The following is a 20,642-nucleotide window of genomic DNA, read 5'->3' on the forward strand; positions in this document are numbered from 1 at the left end:
ATTTTTACAATTTTTGCAACTTCTTGTTTGTTACTTCTTTTGATTACCATAACAATTTTTTGATGACATGGCAGCATACATACTGGTAAATTTTCTTGTGTCAAACATTTTTAGGTCTCAGAAAATCTCGTAAAAAATGTGAACTTGCAGGATAATAAATCCCTGATACAGATTTTAGGTGTAATTACTAGCATCATTATTAAATTTCCTTTCCATTTATAAATTTTAAATATAGCTCCATCTGGGTTCAAAATGATAAAAACAAACTTTAAAATAGTTTTCTTTCTTTCTTTTATAACCCTTATATAACACACTAAATATCTTAAATGAACTTTCAATCTGTACAAAACTTATCATCTTTTTTAATTTCAGTTAAAATTTCAAAGTAATTACACATTTTATAGTGTACATTACAGATCATGATCAGAAAGTATCCAAGAGGTGCCAGTCTATCTTGGTCTGTATTGTTTTCAGATTCAGTCGCACTAGAATACCTAGCTTAGAGATAACTAAAATTTGCTGAAGTACATGTATAATACTTCTTATAACCATATAAACATGCAGACATTTATTTCGTTTATATTTCTTTGGTGTTTTTCTATTATTAATCTTTTCTGCCCCTATTCCATATTTTTTGCTAAGATAACATATTTTTTCCAAAGGCAATTAACCTTGTCAACCAGAGCATGACTTCCCTTCAGAGATTGTTGATTAATTTCGATTTGACTGACAGGTACAACATCCATTTTTTCTCTCGAAATGTGACTATAACTTTGTTGAATAGATTTGCTGAAAGAGTTTCCCTTATAACATATAAAGCTATTTCAACATTTGCAGATATTGGTGTCACTCCAACTTGTCAGTTTCTCCAAATTCTTTTATACAATCTTGTACCTCTCTTGAGAGTTTTTTAGTTATAGATGATGATTTTCAGTTTTTATATAGACATTATATGAATAGGCAAAAAGAAAACTGTTCAATAGAATTTTTTTAAACTTGGCATGTTGTTAGAATATGATAACAGAAACATTTTAAACGAAAAAAAAAAATGGGGTCACCATTCTCAATTTCGAGTTATCTGTCCTTGAATTGGACTTTTCGTTAAAGTCATGGGCAGATAATTTACCAAAAAGGGAAACAAAAGATTTTTTTTTGTATTTTCTTTGCTTTAGTCGATATGCAAAATTTCAAGAACAAATTTAGAGTGGATAGTTTTTTCTTCAACTTCTTCTTTTAACCTGTGCATTTTTTATTAAAAATGGCCTATTTTTTAAGAATTTAAAGTATGTTTATTTTCATTGAAAAAAATTAACAGAAACGATAAAAGGAATTGCATGTTATTATGTATTGTACTCAACAATAAAAAGAAAAACATAATCCAGATTGAAGTAAAAATAAGAATTCATTTAGGTATGTATAAGTTATCTGCCCTTGAAATGACCTGAAAAGCTGCAAGTCGTGTTTGTAAGCACAAGGTATACATTAAATGGTACAGTATAGGCTTGCAAGACAGGGTACAGTGATATTTCATAAATTTCATATTCAGTGATATAAGTCTTTTGTAACTTAAAAGCATAATTATAATCATTGTGTTATCTTTACACTTAATGTTATATTATATGTTAACATTCCTACTGCTTTACTGAATGATGATAACATGACCAGAATTTATTTCATGTTTTGGATATTGCCTTAAAAGTCATAGTTGTAGCTTTGTTATGTAGTAATAATCAGATTGTAATGGCATAGAATTGCAATCACTTTGTAGTAATGCAATCACACTGTATTGTCATTAGTATTTTAAATCCCCCTTTGAACTGCTACCATAATGTAAACTCATAGTAATGCAATGAAAATCACTTAGTAATGTGATAGTAATGTCACCATACTGTAATGTCATAGTAATGTTAACACTTTGTAGTGCAATAGTTATATAATCACTTTGTAATGTCATAGTTAAATGTCATCACATTATCATGTCACAGTAACTTAAATCACACTGCAATGTCACTACAATATGTCATGGTAATGCAATCACATAGTAATGTTATAGTCAAGTAATTACCTTTGTAATATTATTGTAATGCAATAACTTTGTAAATGTCATACAGTCGACTCTCGTTATCTCGAAGTCATTGGGACCGTCCAAAAAATATCGAGATAACGAAATGTCGAGATAAACATATTAGGGTTAGAATAAAGCGAAACTAATTTTTACAAAAGACATACATGTGCATACCTTATGTCAAATAAACTATAATATCCCTATGTCTTGTTTTCATAGCACTTGTCAATATTTGACAAAGTAACATTAGCCGGAAAAACGGGTGTCTGTGATAAAAACACATAGTGAGGTTTACTCAGTAATACACCAATATAGTGAATCGGATATCGGATATGGTTGATTCGGATATCCTCCCGGGTTATTTATCGGGTCTTTCTCGAGATTGTTCGACCGCTGAATTGATTTGGTGGTGATGTTTGTGAAACAATATTGCAACGATAGCGTTTCTATACTTTTATTTTTTCATTTACATTTAAAGTCATGATGAATTGATACAGTGTTCGAATATTTAAAAAGAATGTAAAATTCACTCATTTTGGACACAAGTCAATCAACACGCTATATAGATTAACTTTTATAAAAACAGCTAAACTTGTTACAAACATAATCGGCATTATGACACGCGCTGCTAATTGAGCAATTATCGTCTAGATTGTGTTTTTCACACGTCTGACGGGAACAGACGAAAGAAAACTATAAGTCGAGATAAACAAAGGATAATAGTGTGAAAATAACTGTTGGGGCTAAAATTTTACATCGAGATACTGAAAATATCGAAATAGAAACATCGAGATAAACAAATATTTCCAATATAGATAAATAGAGAAGAAAAACGGGACTTTTAAAATTTAATCGAGATAACGAAATATCGAGAAAAGCGATGTCGAGATAACGATAGTTGACTGTATATTGTATAGTAAATTATTGCACTTTATAAAGTCATAGTAATGTAAAAAGAAAGAAGTAAAAGTTATGTAATAACTTTGTAATCTCATGGGCTGAGTCTGAGTGATTTCATAACTTTGTAATATCATAGTAACTGTAATGCAATAACTTTGTTATTTCATAATGTAATGCGCTCACTTAGTAATGATATAGTAATGCATTTAAAGTTTGTTATGTCATAGTAATGCAATAACTTTGTTATTTCATTGTAATGCGCTCACTTAGTAATGATATAGTAATGCATTTAAAGTTTGTTATGTCATAGTAATGCAATAACTTTGTTATTTCATTGTAATGCGCTCACTTAGTAATGATATAGTAATGCATTTAAAGTTTGTTATGTCATAGTAATGCAATAAATTTGTGATGTCATATAATAAGGCACTAACTTAAAGTAAATGTCATTGTAATACTATACGGCGTTGTCTATTCATGTAACAGCAAATTTACACACTACAGTTTAAAACTTAACTGTTTGGGAAAAAGTAAATAAAGAGCAGACAGTCAAACTGCCATTCCTTTGGATTCACAAACAACTACATGATGCTGAGATTCATTTTTTGTGGCCATTATTTACTCATCTGGCACTAAGTGACAATTCAATTACTAGGGAATTCATCTTCTTTCCCCCATTAACTCTTGTAGAATGGGTTTTTATATCTGGCCAATTAACCGAACTGAACAATTACTCTGCATGGCCAGAAAAAAGTGGCCAAAAACACTCTAGATCAGCTTACTATTGATTTCTTTAGACAATTTACTGGTCACTTTTGAGTATCAAATGAGAATCACTTTGTTTCATGAAATGTGTGTGGGATAGAATATTAGCTCCATTAAACAGACCTATTTCATTGCTTTAAGAGTTATCATTCTATAATACCAATATAGTAAAGGCCTACCATTTGATTGTTTAATACCACCATTGCCTCCTTTGCCCTATAAATTCTCATTAATTCTTGCACAAACAGGCACAGATAATTTAAGGAAAGTGTACACATGGTATTTGTTCGCTCAGTCCAGACTAAAAATTTGGTACTGTAACAGTTATCTTACAGTTAGTTGCTGAATAATATCTTTCACTTACAGAAGCTTCGAATGTGGACCCCACCACAACCAACAGCATGCCTTGCAAACTAAATAAAACTTCTTAATACCCAAATAAACACTAATCATTAAAACAACATTAAAAACTTATTTCTGGTGGACTGATGTTTCTTTATATTTCAACCAGTACAATACTTTAGGGTCGCTAAAAAAACACTGCTATTAAAAGTTTTATATTCAAAACCAGAATGATATATGGAAGAAAGTACTATGAAAAATTGTCTTTATATAATATTTTAAAATACTAGAATAGCATTAAATTTCAAAACAGTTGGTATAAAATATAGAGTAAAGAGGGCTTACTATTCATTACATGACCTGTATGATATATGCAATTTTGACACTTAAAAATGAGACCTTAAAGGAATCTACGTGTAAAACAGTTTTACAATTCTATTTAACTAGACAACAGGTTTACAATATTTGATTTTATTTAAAACTTTTGTGAATTATCCCTGTACTATGGAAATAATACATTCAGGTAGAAGAATCTATGAAAGATATATCTGGACCACTTTTATGGGGGACTTAAATTTAGAGTGGTTTTGTCACATCCAGGTCATAATACCACAAAAATCTATATATACCTTCTTTTTTTTTAAGTTGGGTTTTATGTTGCACTAACACAGAGGTCATATGGTGACTTTCTTAATAGCTTTACTGATGGAGGAAGGCCTCAGGCACAAATGGGCACCTGAGTTAGAACAACATCTATTTTGCCTGTCTAAATACATGTACAATTTTGTATATAATTTGTATATAATTGCATGATCTAATGCAATTATCTTAAGTGGTACATCAAAGCACTGAAAATAAATTAAAGACATGAAAATTGACTATAATCCTCTGGAGATATATGAACTTTCTGCAGGCCAATTATATTCAATTCCATCAACTCTCTTCTAATATTAATTGAAGTTTCCCTTGAATATGACTTTCTCTACACTTGGAAAGGGCCACGATGTATCTCAAATATGTTATATTTCTTAGTTTTTTTTAATACAATATAAGATTTAAAATAATTCACTGCTTCAGAGTCCAGTGTTTTTACTTCTTTCTTACTGTGAATCTCAAATAATTCCTGAATATAAAGCTCTTAGATCAAATTTAGATTAGATCAAAAAAGAAAATTAATTATTTTACAAATTAGTCTATGATAGCAGAAAGTGAATTTTGTATTAAAATTATTCTAATAAATCATTTTTACATAAAAAAAAAGCTGAATTTTCTTGATCTGCACATGACCCGGCAGACATTCAGGTGAGGATCATTTACAGGAATATTAATATTGAACTTTTCCAGGAATTATGTTACAGTAACATTAACAATACATCAGGTGAAAAACATATTTGCCTATGTTTATTTTACCTATTCAACAGGTACTTGTCTATAGAAAATGTTGCGAAAGTTCAGAATAATTTGATAGAATAATATATTCAAAGCAGTTTGAAATATGCTATATAAATGCATCTGCCAATTGTAACCCAATGGTCCTCCCATCCAGAAACACATCGAGACGAGCCTCAGTGCCCTGCCAGAACAGTCAAGATAGTAAAAAACATGTTTAAAGTCCTCAAATTGTGAGATGAACACATCACCAGCTTTTTATGTCATCAAAACAAACCACAACATTGACAAGGTGGTGCAGGGACAGGCAGAGCTGGTTAAAACTCCAATCATATTCCCCATTAATGTTAATCATAACCTCTTCACCTTCATAGTATGGTTCAGGCTTATTATTGACTGGTTTAAATAACTGGCAGGGTAACCAACTTGCTTTATTTATTTTCCTCCTTGGATTTTTTGGCTTTGACAGTAGAAATATTAATCACGAGGTCCAAAATGCAATCATTTGGTAATAAAAGTAGTGCTTTAATTAATAATAATCAATGATACCAATGTTTTCACTCAAATTCTGATCTGGACAATAAGTCACTAAAATCATACACTGTCTTATTCAAACCGTCCCTGTCTTTGCACCACAACCTCACATCTTTATTTGATATATTTTCAATCATTCTATCCTAAATTGCAGCATACATTACTCTACATATTTTCCTTCTTTGTATTTTCAAATATCAATGGTTTACCCTAACATTTAATAATATATCAAGTGTAATTTCTCTTAAACTACATTATAGTCACTGTCAACCAGTCATGTGTTAACTGTAACTAAAATTTTTCATCTTGAAAGGAAATCTTCTTTTCCCCCCTTTTTCAGTTGCAATTTTAATAAAGCAACCCTGTATTCTTTTGATAAAGGACAAAAAGAAGAAGTGTCCTTGAAATTCAACTTATAAATGTAGAAATTAATGTTATTTTTATGCAATAGAATTACTCTTGAAGTCCATTGGAGTACCAACAGTGTTACTTCGTTTTATTTCTTCATTTTGGAGAATTTACAGTGCCTGAGTATTAAACTTTAAACCGCTGGAACCTGAACATATAATAATTTACCTTTGCCAATGGTAATTAGTATTCAACATATATTTCTCACCAGTACAAACCTGTTTTTACAACAAAATATGGGAATTTCCCCGGTTTAAATCATTTGAAAAAGAGGCGGAAGACAAATCGCATTTAAGACATATTGTTTTGAACTAAATATTCTAGGAAGAATTCGCACCTGATGCCAGATAGTATGAGATAAAACTCACAAATCCTGGGTCCAGACACTTAATAGACCTATTTCAGAGACAATAAGGCAAAATGGTACATAATGAACATTTTATGATCACAGTCAAGTGTCGTTTAAAAAAAAATGTCCATGCCTATTATCCCAAATTTGTCATTCTTTAAATTATCTTGAACTACATAGATAAAATTTGTTTTAAGTACTTATTCGGCTTACAGCCGCATTTGTTGGACTGACCTGTTCTATATTGAATTTGAAATTGGCAAATTTAAAGTGTATCATAAGAAACATTTGGTCCCAATTTATTCTAAACCTAAACTTCTCTTAAATACTTTCTGTAGCTTTCTTTTCATTTTAAATGTATCTTTTATTACTAAATTTTAAAAACCATGTTTTCATTATGCTTTTCATTCACTTAGTACAATAACTGGTTAACTCCTATAAAATTTAGTTGGACTTAACCTGTTACTGCACTTAACAATGTGATGTTTTGGACCTCAGTGGAGTCTGTTAAAGGTCAGGTTCAAATTCTTTGTCATATCTGAGTGTTGTCGGAGTTTGGAAAGCATCATCATGACATTGAGGAAAACTTATAGAAGCCTTACCTGGAGTATTTACAGCTTCCTTTACGTTAATTGCTATGTATGGATCGAACACGTCTGCCTTACTGTCCATACTCTGTCCCCGCTCCACCTGCAGTAGCTTGACACGTATAAATCCTACACCCGGCATTGCGCTAGCTTCACTTTACCACTTCCTGTTAAGTTGTTATTTGAGATATAATCTGAAATAGAGGAAGATTTCATGTCAATGAATCAAGATATAGAGCAATTTTATAATACTGTTATACCATGTCTCATTACTCATTATACAGTTCAACAAAATACGTTCATATTTTTTATTTTGATTTACTTGTATCATTCACAGGTGTTTGTGTTAGTATTATTATATTTTTTTCTGTCTGTATTAGAGAATTATTCATTATAAACAATACCAACAAAATATTAAATCAGTATACAGGGGCGTAGCTAGGGCTTGAAAAATTATACGCAAAGCGAGGCACGAAGTGCCGAGAGGGGGAGCCTGCGGGAGGGGGTGTCCCCCTCCCGCTGGTGGGGGTACGGGGGATCTCCCCCGGAAAATTTTGAAAAATTAGATGTTAAATCGTGGACTCTGGCATGTCTTGAAGCAACTTTTGCACGTAAAGCATGGAGCATTCTCAAGTTATGTTTCCCCATAAATTGATAAACATATAGCTGCTCGTTTTACTTTTTAACTTATTTCATTATAACTTCGAACAGATTTGTGAAGAAAAAAGGAAGTGTACGCCTTGTAGTTTTCTTATTTTACACGTGCATATAAACATACACAAATTTTTTTTCCATGTGAAGCTTGATTAAGGATGCAGATCATGAATGAATGCCCGTTCAATTGTAAAACGCATTTAACCAGATAAGTTTTTTTTATAGCATTTCTCATCAAATAAGTTTGGTAAGAACGGCTTTTCTCTTAAGCCTTTAGTCTTATTTATCGAAGTGTATGTATTATTTCCAAATGTACGAGAAAAATTATACTTTGAGAACACTTCTATTCCATCGTAAGAAAGGAGGGAAATTACCAGATACAACGAGATATTAAATGGTCTTAAGATCACTCCATAGGTCTCCTCAGGCGGTGATGAGAAAGTAACGGACTGACTCATAGATATATCTTGTTGCCCACAAAAAATGTGGCCTCAATGATGGCTGCTAACGCCTCTCTGTTCTTTTGTACTTTCTGCCGATAGGCTGTTGATCCGAACTCGACCACATTCTGCTCTTCCTTTCTGCAGATGCGTACATAGTGGTCGGCTCTTGTGATGGAATTCATGTGTTCTTTTGAGTGTGTGTGTCCATCAACGGCTTTTCTAGCGTTGCTCCAGTCAAACAACGGACAAGCAAAAGCACATTTTCAGACGCATTAAAGGCAAAACATGGAGCACAAAATACCCCCATTAAATAAAGGGTTGTACTTTAAGTAGATGGGTGCTTCTCTTGCTCAAACACACAGTCCGGCACTCGCCTACTTGTTGCCCTTTTTCGAGTTCTCTGAGAGGTGCAACCCAACCTGTATGTGGCTCGAACCGTTTGGTGAGGACAACATTTTTTTAGAATATGGCACTCTCAGTCGGCTTCTGATATCAATACTTCCGATATCCAGGAATCGTGCTCCCAGGGAGCTAGTGGCGGTTCTCGAGGGGAGAAGAAGCAGGGGAAGACAAAAAAGAGGAGGTGGACGGAAATGAAGAAGGGAGAAAAGGAGACGCGACATTGGCGTCTGATTTGCTGATCACAGGAGGTTCACATGCCAGTTCTTGTGAATTCTGTTTTGTTCCTGCCTGGTCAGATTCATTATCGACTTGAATATGGTCCTGTTTTAGGACCATAAACACGGTCGCTTGTCCTGGAATTTGACGGATGTTTCTTTTCATTTTTACAACTAACAACACACCAAAAATTAAATTTTGTCCCGAGTTGATGATTTTTAAAATCTTGATCTAGAACTTAAAAGATTTAAAGTCGTTTTAAAATAGAGCTATTCCAAAGGAAACGATTTAGAAAGGATTTGTCTTAATCTTTAAGAAAAGTCTTAATAATCTTTATTTTCTGAGAATTTAACCAACGATAAGTTATCATGAGCCTTAGTTTGTAGATAAATTAATGCTGAGCTTTTCATTTATCTCTGTGCAATAAGTTTGTAAATGCTTCGAGATAACCAGAAACTTAACTTAAATTCCAATTGCACATATATTACGATAATTAATAGAAACGTCATACGATGGAGTGACGCAATCATAGTTTACACTAGTAAACAGTATGACGCAACGAAATATTTTGTAAACAGAAATGGAGATCTAAATTTATAGCGATAAAGTCATTTAAACTTAGATTTTCTCAACTTTATTTTTTTACCTTCCGAATTTTTTTATACGCAATTGCGTATTGTGCGTAATGGGCGCTACGCCCTTGGTATAAAGAGAATTAGTTGAATTTAATTTTTTTCTATATCATTTCATTCTTTTTTTTTTCTTTCTTTTTTTTTTTTTTTTTTTTTTTTTTTTTTATAAAATTTTCAAAATTTAATCAGACACTTATTAATGCACCAACATGCCTTATCAAAGTCCCAGGGTATAAACGGAACTTCTTTATCATGATAAAAAGACAATAATCTCAATTTTCTCAACTCCTTTATCTCAAGCCACTTCAAACATATCCATGTACCGGGACTTTATAATGGTATATTAACCTACTAAAATTACAGCATTTGCTACTTTTGATTTATTTTTTAGTATGGATTTGACTTTTCATGTTTTTCAGGCATTTCTAACATCATCTAAGTAGTTTTCACATCCTGCATTAGGTAAATTCACAAACACCCTCCTGAAAAAAATATCCCCTCAGTGTATATACTAATAATGAGATCAACTGTCATAGTTTGACATTATTTAATATTGTTATATTTTGTACTTGCAGTAACCCGGTGACCCATTTTCCCAACCGCCCCCACAGAAAAATGCCCTACTTTGAAATTTTAATGTTAACTCTTAACACACAGGTGGCAGTATCAGTGTTTGGACACCCCACCCCTATCTGCCCCTGGACCCCTACTACAACCCTGAAAAAAATAATTCAACACTCTAAGGCTTACTATAAGGTACCAAATACAAAACCACCGATGAAATTATATAAAAAAAAATTTTTTTCCACTATCAAAATTATAGTTATAGAAAGGTGAAAAGCCTACTATATGTTCATTTGCCAAACAATGTGGAACACGGGAAATCGTCGTTTCGGCGACTGAGGCGCATTCCGGCGGGATTTCGCTGCATCATTCATTAACATCAATAAAAAGAACTAGAATTCCACAGCTTATCTAATTCAAGTCCAACGAATATCACTATCATTCCGATTTTTTCTGTTTCACGGTATTTTTTGAATTGTCGTAGCCATTTTGCAGTCTGATACCTGGGTTGAAATACGTGATCTGATTGGACGAGCCAAATTGGACGTCCAATCAGATCGCGTATAACACACAGGTATCAGAATCCAAAATGGCAACGACAAGTAAAAAAATTACCGTGAAATAGAAAAAATCGATAGAATATTGATATTCGTTAGACTTGAATTAAGTAAGCTGTGGAATTCAAGTTATTTTTCTTGATGTAAATGAATGATGCAGCAAAATGCATTCGGAATGCGCCTCAGTCGCCGAAATGACGATTTCCCGTGTTCCACATTGTTTGGCAAATGAACATATAGTAGGCTTTTCACCTTTCTATAACTATAATTTTGATAGTGGAAAAAATTTTTTTTTTATAAAATTTCATCGGTGGTTTGTATTTGGTACCTTATAGTAAGCCTTAGAGTGATGAATTTTTTTTTTTTAGGGTTGTAGTAGGGGTCCAGGGGCAGATAGGGGTGGGGTGTCCAAACACTGATACTGCCACCTGTGTCTTAACATATGTGTTTTGGATTTTCTCTTTTTTAAACTTGGAATTAACAGTTCTCTTCAAATATACAGATTGCAAAGACTAGAATCTTTCTTTGATTCCAGCGGATTATGAGTTAAGATAAAGAGATTTCAAACCAAGAGTCCTGATATGGTTGTTATAAGGTCAGTATGCCTCTTAAGCAAGTAAGCATGGGTACAATCCCTACTCAGTTCATAACAATATTTCTTTTTTTGACACTAAAGTATTTATGTTTATTTGTTAGTTTGGATGGTTTCACGACACACCAACACAGTTTCAGTCATATTGTGCCAGAACAGGAAAGATGATTTTGGCTATATAACATTGGGTTTAAACTTCAAAGCAATACTAGAAGTGCAAACCACATCACCTTCTGGTGCTAAGAGATGCATTATATACTTCAGTTAATCTATCTCATTTAGTCGCCTCTTACAATCATGCACGGATAAATAGTTGCTGCAATTCTTATGCTTAAACCCTTTAAAGGCAACAACCCAGCCACAATGGGCAAGTATTTCTGTTCTAAGAGGCAGACATGAACGAGATAAACACAAGTTGAAAGAATGAAACTATAACAGACATGTTTAATTTAATTTCAAAACTAGAACTATCACTAAATGTGATTAATACCCCCACAAGTCTGCTTCGGAAATGAGGATGTTACTAGTAACAGAATACCTTGTAAAAGAATTGAAACATGAGTTATGGTTGTGGGCAATTAAAGATAATTGTGGTTCATGTATGTTGCATTTCCTTTCAATGTGGTTGGCCATTGATGAAGTTTAATTGAATTACTCTGTAATAAGTCCAGAAAGACAAAGAAAAAGAACAAAGGGCAATAACTCTATAAATACTGAAGATAGAGTTATAGTTCTTGTGCACTGCACTTCCTCTTATTGTGCTTGACCATTGTATGAAGTTGTTTTGAATTCCAACCAGTACGTTTTAAGTTATGCTCCGGACAGGGAAAAGTATCAAAAGGCAGTAACTCTGTATTTTGTCAAAATGGAGTTATGGCTCTTGTGCACTGCACTTCCTTTTAATGTCCTTGAAAACTGTATGAAGTTGTACTGAATTCCAAACAGTAGTTTTCAAATTATGCTCTGGACAAGGAAAAGTAACAAAGGGCAATAACTCTGTAATTAGTCAAGATGGAGTTATGGTTCTTGTGCACTGCACTACCCCTTATTTTGCTTGACCATTGTATGAAGTTGTTTTGAATTCCAACCAGTAGTTTTCAAGTCATGCTCTGGACAAGGAAAAGTAACAAAGGGCAGTAACTCTGTAATTAGTCAAGATGGAGTTATGGTTCTTATGCACTGCACTTCCTCTCAATGTGCTTGACCATTGTATGAAGTTATAATGAATTCCAACAATAAGTCTTCAAGTTATGGTCCGGACAAAAGAAAGCAATGGAAAAGTAACAAAGGGCAATAACTCTGTAATTAGTAAAGATGAAGTTATGGTTCTTGTGCACTGCACTTCCCCTTATTGTGCTTGACCATTGTATGAAGTTGTATTGAATTCCAACCAGTAGTTTTAAAGTCATGCTCTGGACAAGGAAAAGACACAAAGGGCAGTAACTCTGTAATAAGTCAAGATGGAGTTATGGTTCTTGTGCACTGCACTTCCTTTCAATGTGCTGGACCATTGTATGAAGTTATAATGAATTCCAACAATTAGTCTTCAAGTTATGGTCCGGACAAAAGAAAGCAATGGAAAAGTAATAAAGGGCAATAACTCTGTAATTACTTTAGATAGAGTTATGGTTCTTATGCACTGCACTTCCTCTCAATGTGCTTGACCATTGTATGAAGTTATATTGAATTCCAACCATAAGTCTTCAAGTTATGGTACAGACAAAAAAAAGAAGGCAATGGAAAAGCAACAAAGGGCAATAACTCTGTAATTACTTTAGATAGAGTTATGGTTCTTGTGCACTGCACTTCCCCTTATTGTGTTTGACAATTGTATGAAGTTGTTTTGAATTCCAACCAGTAGTTTTCAAGTTATGCCACGGACAAGGAAAAGTAACAAAGGGCAATAACTCTGTAATTAGTCAAGATAGAGTTATGTTTCTTACGCACTGCACTTCCTCTCAATGTGCTTGACCATTGTATGTAGTTATATTGAATTCCAACCATTAGTCTTCAAGTTATGCCACGGACAAGGAAATGCAACGGACAAAAAAAAAAGCAATGGAAAAGCAACAAAGGGCAATAACTCTGTAATTACTTTAGATAGAGTTATGGTTCTTGTGCACTGCACTTCCCCTTATTGTGTTTGACAATTGTATGAAGTTGTTTTGAATTCCAACCAGTAGTTTTCAAGTTATGCCCCGGACAAGGAAAAGTAACAAAGGGCAATAACTCTGTAATTAGTCAAGATAGAGTTATGGTTCTTGTGCACTGCACTTCCTCTCAATGTGCTTGACCATTGTATGTAGTTATATTGAATTCCAACCATTAGTTTTCAAGTTATGCTCCGGACAAGGAAAATGCAACGGACGTCTGGACCGACCGACCGACCGACCGACCGACCACCGGGTGACTCCTATATACCCCCCCAAACTTCGTTTTTGGGCGTATAATAATAAATTTAATCAGTCAACAGTGTTGCCTTAGATCTCAGGTCACATTACAATTATTTCTAATGAATATTGCTGACTGTAGTTGTAAGACAGGCAAGATCTTCTATAATGACCTGTTGAATCAAAATGTTCATAGGAATGGTAGGTCACCAGTTAGAAAGGGAGACAATTCATGGCAGTCCAACTGATGCCTGGGCATTACCTCATTATTTCAAGTTATATATTCCTATTTAGCATCATCATGAAAAATGAATGAGATAATATGTTACATTGTTTGTCTATAGATAATATGTGCAAATTATATACAAATAAACATATAATTGACAGATTATATTATAGATATTAAATATATCATCGATAGCGTTAGACCAACTTTTTATCCATACTATATTATATTAAACCCTTAGTGTTAATTTAAGTTTATTATGTTGAGTTTAAAGTAATAAAATCTCTTTTAAGAGCATAAGGGTACTTCTTGCATACAGCTGTGCTACTAGTATTACATGTATAAGGAAGATGACAAATATGCACTTTCATATATTATCTACTGTATATTATAAATTAAAACAGGCAAAGGACAAACCTTTTATTTATTGATAAGTTGATTGGTTTATAGACATATGAAAGAAAGGCCCTTTTAATGCACCAAGTTACTCTGAAAAGAATCAAACACTACATTTGTGGTCAACATTATGAAGACTTAAATGATACCTTTTTAACCCACTATTGCCTGGTTAATTTTAAATCACTTCAATACTATAATCCAACCCTTCAAGCTCACAATGGACAGTTCCAAACACAAAGCAATAGCTAGTCCATTATATTAAGCAGTGACATTGTGAAATAGGAAAGATATTAAAATTCAAACACTATAATTACCATCTCCGAATGATTGGTGTACAAAAAGAAACTTCCTAGTTCATTTTAATTCAAAATCAAATTCTGAATCATTTAAAGCCTTTGAAATTTGAATAATACAGCTGAAGTCAATTTGAAGCCAAACTTAAATATTTAATCGGGGTGGATACCCTTGAATTTCAAATGATCCAACATCTGCGTTACATTAAAATAAAGGTGGGTAGAGGTTATTTTGTGACTTAAAAGTACTAACAGATGGCTGGCTATGTAATGCTTCTTTCTTACATATCAGACTGGTGTTTCCGTCAGTTTTACCCATGCCGGAAATTTCATCTGGCATAGGGGGTGCCAGATGAGTGCATGCTGATTAAGAATACAAGATGACCTAATTCTAAATTACCGTTATGAATGAAGTTGTAATTTTATACGCTGTTGTAAGAAAATATTTATAGGTGTAATGACATAAATTTTCATGGAAAATGGTTTTAATAAGGTGAAGAATCTAAAGTATAATAGAATATGGTAGAATATGCAAGAAAATATATGTCAAATGTTGCAGTTCGGATCGGAATATCCTTCCCTCTGGAACCTGCCAATAACGCAATATAAAACTAAATTCTTTCTACTCTTTCATCTGAATTTTTTTCAGTTCAACTTATTATCAATAACATTATTAGTTAGTTATTGAAAGAAAAGTGTTTATAAAACAACATATTGACTGAATATGAAATAACACTTTTTTCCTTCTTCAACAAGCATTTCTCCAACACTAATATCTGAACTATTTCAACAAACACTCATGTATGTTTAATTTAACACAATCATACATAGTCTAATTAAGGAACACTCATAGAACATTCCACTTAACACTCATATTATGTTCTACTTTACAAATAACTCATATATGTTTTACTATTAAAACAAAAACTTAAATGTGTTCCTTTTAACAAACACTCATATGTTCTACCTAACAAACACTCATATAATTTCCTACTTTACAAACCTTCATATATATGTTCTACTTAACAAACACTCACATAATTATGTTCTACTTAATAAACGCTCACATAATGTTCTACTGGAAAACAGCTAGCTACAATACTTACACAAAAACTTGCATAGGTGCTACTTACCATAAACCTTCATTTATGTTCAACTCATCAAACACTCATATAATTGTTCTTCACAAAAACACTAAGTGCTCATACTTATATATGTTCTACTTAACACTCATATCTTACTACATAAATACTTATATAGTTTTACTTAACAAAATCTTGTATAATTTTATGCTCTTCTTAACAAAACACTCATATATGTTCTACTTAACAATCTCATATATGTTCTTCCTCACAAACACTCATAAGTGTTCTACTTAACAAATATTCAAATAGGTTCTACTTAAGAACATTCATATTATGTTCTAGAGACCAGAAGACAAACTGTATATTAGTAAAATATGCAGAATGGACCAATAATACTTAGTATCAAGGGCACTCCACATTCGAATGGTGAAAATACAACGTGTAGTAACTGTTGTACCAGTGTACATTGAACTCTCTGATCAACATATCCATTTTACTTAATTAAGAACACTCAGTATCTTTCCTAAAGAAAGTCAATCTACATAATGAGGTCATAAAGACAAGACTTATCCTTTTAATTTGCTCCACTTTCTGGATAAGAATGGGAAACAGACTGATGAAAGCTATATTCATACTTGACATTCATATATTCTTGTTGGTCCATTCATCAAAGACCTGCAGGCAGAAATCTCTAAATACTTCATTTGTAACATCAAATTAATTTTAGTCATGCCATTTGGATACTGGCAATAAGATAATGAACATGTGAGTTCAAATATTAAAGTACAGACAAAGATAGTTTTACTCACTGAATCACTAACAATACATAGAGTAACATTTACTTGGCTCCAACTTTGTGACTAATATGTACTGAATCACTAACAGGTATATTGATATAATTATTGATCTTGCAATGTAATTTATGTCATACATTTGTATCAAATTGCTTTTTATGATATAATCCTCTTCCAATGATGTTAATGTCACATTTTGCTTTTAACATATCAATGGTAATAGCTTGTACTGCTATTAATGTCACACTCTTCTATAGCAATGATATCATACATTTCTACAGATAAATAATGTCACAGTCTTCTATAGATATTCTTGTCACACTCCTCTCTTTTTTTTAGATATTAATGTCACACTCTTCTATAGAAATTAATGTCACACTCCTCTATAGAGTTCATCATCATGTCACACTCCACTCTGTTTTTTAGATATTAATGTAACATGTGAGTCCTCTATAGATATTCATGTCACACTCCTCTACAGAAATTATGTCACACTCCTCTACAGAAATTAATGTCACACTCTTTTTTATATATAAATGTCACTCTCCTCTACAGAAATTAATGTCACACTCTTTTTTATATATAAATGTCACTCTCCTCTACAGAAATAAATGTCACTTTCTTTTTTATATATAAATGTCACTCTCCTCTACAGAAATAAATGTCACACTCTTTTTTTATATATAAATGTCACACTCCTCTACAGAAATAAATGCCACACTCTTTTTTTAGATATTAATGTCATATTCTTCTATAGAAATTAATGTCACACTCTTCTATAGATATTAATGTCACATGTCTTCTATAGATATTAATATCACTCTCCTCTATAGATATTTATGTCACACTCCTCTACAGAAATTAATGTCACACTCTTCTATAGATATTGAATCCAAACTTTCCTATTAATATTAATGGCAGATTTTCTATTGATATCAATGAAAGACTTTTGTCACATATGTCTCTTCTATTGATATAATGACCTCAGACTTTTGTATCAATAGTGATGTAAAATGAAGAAATTAAGCTATTAAGTGTTAGCAGCTGTGTATAAAGTTTACAAAAATGTGTCACAATTATCCAATGAAAAGTGATGTTACATATGTGCAGTATTATCAATATAATACAATATAAAAAAAAATGTTCAAGCTGTGAGAAAGCTGCTTTAAGTGACCAATTTTCTTGTTATTTAAATGAATTATTGTAAAATATGGTAAATTCAGAGGCAAACTAAGACAATGCATGTGCTCAAAAATATAAGAAGTGACAAGCAGGTCATGTATTTACATAATTCATAAATGCTTAACCTCTCTTCAAATGAGCTAAAAATAGGAGCATAATTTACCTTCTTAATGACTGGAATGATGTTTATATAAATAGAACTGTATCTTCAAGCTTTTCTTGGCTGGTAAATCTACATTTTCTATTCCTGGTTGGATGTCTCAGCCTGAAAATAGTAAAAGAAAAATACTGTATATATTTATCATACAATGTTAAAACTGGGTCAGTTCCTCTCTGAGGTAGTTTCAACACCTATCAGAATAAGTTTCCTTCATTATAAATTCACTTAATGAACTATATAACACCTATCAGGTGAATGGTGCGTTAAAAATATGACCATTTTAAAAATATAGGCAATTCCAGAATTAAAGCATACTGTTTGGCTGTCTTTTAGAACACAGCAATTATTTCTGGTTATTTTCTGCAAATTCTCCAATTTAATTTACTAAAATCGCATTTTGAACAAATTCCTAAGCATTAAATATTAATATCACACTGTTTATGTTAATACAATTTGATCAATTTTTGTTTTTGATAATGTAATCCCTTAAAATAATAATGAACAATTCCAGACTAAAAGGCCAGGCAAGTCCAATAATACAAATTTAGTGGTGAAGTGGTTTAATTCACAGTTTATTACCAGTGATAGAAATTATATGAAAAGTAAATTTTACAGATTTAAGAAGCCTGGCAACAAAATTCACACAATTAAATTCCGTACATTTGTACTGATAACTTCATGTAAATCACTGGGGAAAACTTCTCTAAAATGGCCTTTAAAAAGTCAGGAAACTCGAGAAAGTTGACTTAAATCCTTTTAAACAAACCATTTGGGAATAATAAACTTATCATTTACATGGGAAACTTTCCTCTCAGGGTGTCTTGCAAGGAAATTTAAACTAAAAGAACATAATATAATTTATACATCATTGTCAACACTGCATTTAAAGTTCATTTGCTAGAAATTCTCAACTTATAAACGAAAAGTCAGGGCAAGCTAAATGAAAGAAAAATCAGGGCAAAATGAATGAAAGAAAAAACATTTGTATCAAACCTTTTGGTAATCCTTCAAAGAATGAGCAAGATATAACCCGGACAAATCTAGATGGACACACAGACTAACTGACACACATACACCAAACCGCCAAAAGTGAAAAGTGGCAACTAAGTTGACCTCACCACAAGCAGGCTCAACAATTTAAAATTCCTCTGGCCACTAAGCAAAATATTTAAAAGCATAAGAAAGATACTGCGCCAACAAACAAATTTTAATATTTTCATTTGATCTTTGACCTCTTGTGACCTTGACTTTCATTTTGCGAGAAACAACTTAACTCAACATGGCGAACAAGTTACTTTAAAATCCATCCATGTATGTAGAAGTTATACTCGCCAATATATGTTTTATTTTGTTATATGACCTTGACCCTTATGTGTGACCTTGACCTTTGTCACAGACACCTGAATTTATTCGTGTGACATCCACCTCACTATAGAGAATATTTTTCCTGAATTATATCTAAATCCATCCATACATGTAGAAGTTATGCTCCAGACACGGGTTTGCGCTTCACCCAAGTGTGACCTTGGCCATTGAGCAGTGGAACTGGGTTTTGTGTGCGACACACCATACATCAAGGTGAACATTTATTAATTTTGTACCAAACTGTTTTGTAATCCTTCAAAGAATGAGCAAGATATACATGGGACAAATCCGGATGGCTGCACAGATGCACATACACCCAACAATACAACACAGTGGCGACTAAGTTGAGCTCACTCAGCAAATGGGCTTGACAAAAACTAACAGAAACATTCAGATTAAAGCATACGCCATCTTTAACCAGTATGTATATATGGATCACATATAGCTGTTACTGCAGCCACCATAAATAGAAAAAATAATTGCTGAAGAAATGGCATTCCGCCCCTGGCACACAATTATAATAGCTTAGTTGTCAATAATCTCTGTTTTTGAAGATTAATGGGCAAGCCTCCTTCAGGCAGGTACCAAAAGTGTCGGAAATCAGCCTATCAGCCATTTCCACTGAGACATTTTATTATTTCCTGTAAATAGATATATATCCATGCCAACAAAAAGTAACAGATGCTATCTCATCCCTTCTAGAGTCAATTAATTTGTTTACTTGGTCAATTTTCATTATCTTTCAATGAAATTAATATGTAGATGTTTTAAAGTACTTTAGTATCAAAGTAACATAAGGATATAAAGTTGTGCTTTATCAACATCTTTTAAGATTATCTTTCTGTCCGGTCCATTATTGTATAAACGGAACACACACCGTTGACACAGGCCAGTGATTAAACACTGTCAATTGTTTTTTATTGTTGATTTGTTCAAATGTATCACTGATTCACCACTACATTTATTTCTACCTTGTAAAAGTATGGGTTATAAGAAAACATTAAGCCAACTTATGTAATGTACATCAAAGGATATATTCCTGCATGTGGCCTTCAATCTTACATTTATATTGTAAAAAAAATTATTGAAATGACAGTAACAATTAATTTATCAAACTTAACCTGTGTTTTGATAATTATAACAAATTTAATGTGCTAAATAGAAACAACTTATTCATATCCTTCAATAATGGTCAAATAGTTCAACGTTTCCAAGAGTACAAAAGCCCTCTTTACATATTTACACAGACTAGGCATAATGTAGGCCTATTACATTTTATTATATGATCTAAATATAGATGCAATCTCATTGGTCCAAACTGTAGTCAACAGAACTTTTTATAAAATCAT

At 32.5% G+C, this 20,642-nt stretch overlaps 1 protein-coding gene across 7 annotated transcripts in view; it reads right to left on the minus strand.

Moving 5' to 3' along the window:
• The window catches only part of LOC132730769 (protein kinase C delta type-like), a 103,165-nt gene that overhangs the window by 57,974 nt on the left and 24,549 nt on the right, over window positions 1-20,642 (minus strand). For all 7 annotated transcript variants that reach the window (XM_060716766.1, XM_060716764.1, XM_060716762.1 and 4 more), the window contains exons 2-3: window positions 17,932-18,033; window positions 7,355-7,533 (exon numbers count right to left, since the gene is read on the minus strand). In XM_060716766.1, the coding sequence (XP_060572749.1) occupies window positions 7,355-7,481 (127 nt within the window). In that variant the 5' untranslated portion in view covers window positions 7,482-7,533; window positions 17,932-18,033. The remainder of the gene's footprint in view (window positions 1-7,354; window positions 7,534-17,931; window positions 18,034-20,642) is intronic.

This window comes from Ruditapes philippinarum, unplaced genomic scaffold (assembly GCF_026571515.1).
Source record: "Ruditapes philippinarum isolate M1 unplaced genomic scaffold, ASM2657151v2 ctg735_1_1_1_1, whole genome shotgun sequence".
NCBI classification, from domain to species: domain Eukaryota; kingdom Metazoa; phylum Mollusca; class Bivalvia; order Venerida; family Veneridae; genus Ruditapes; species Ruditapes philippinarum.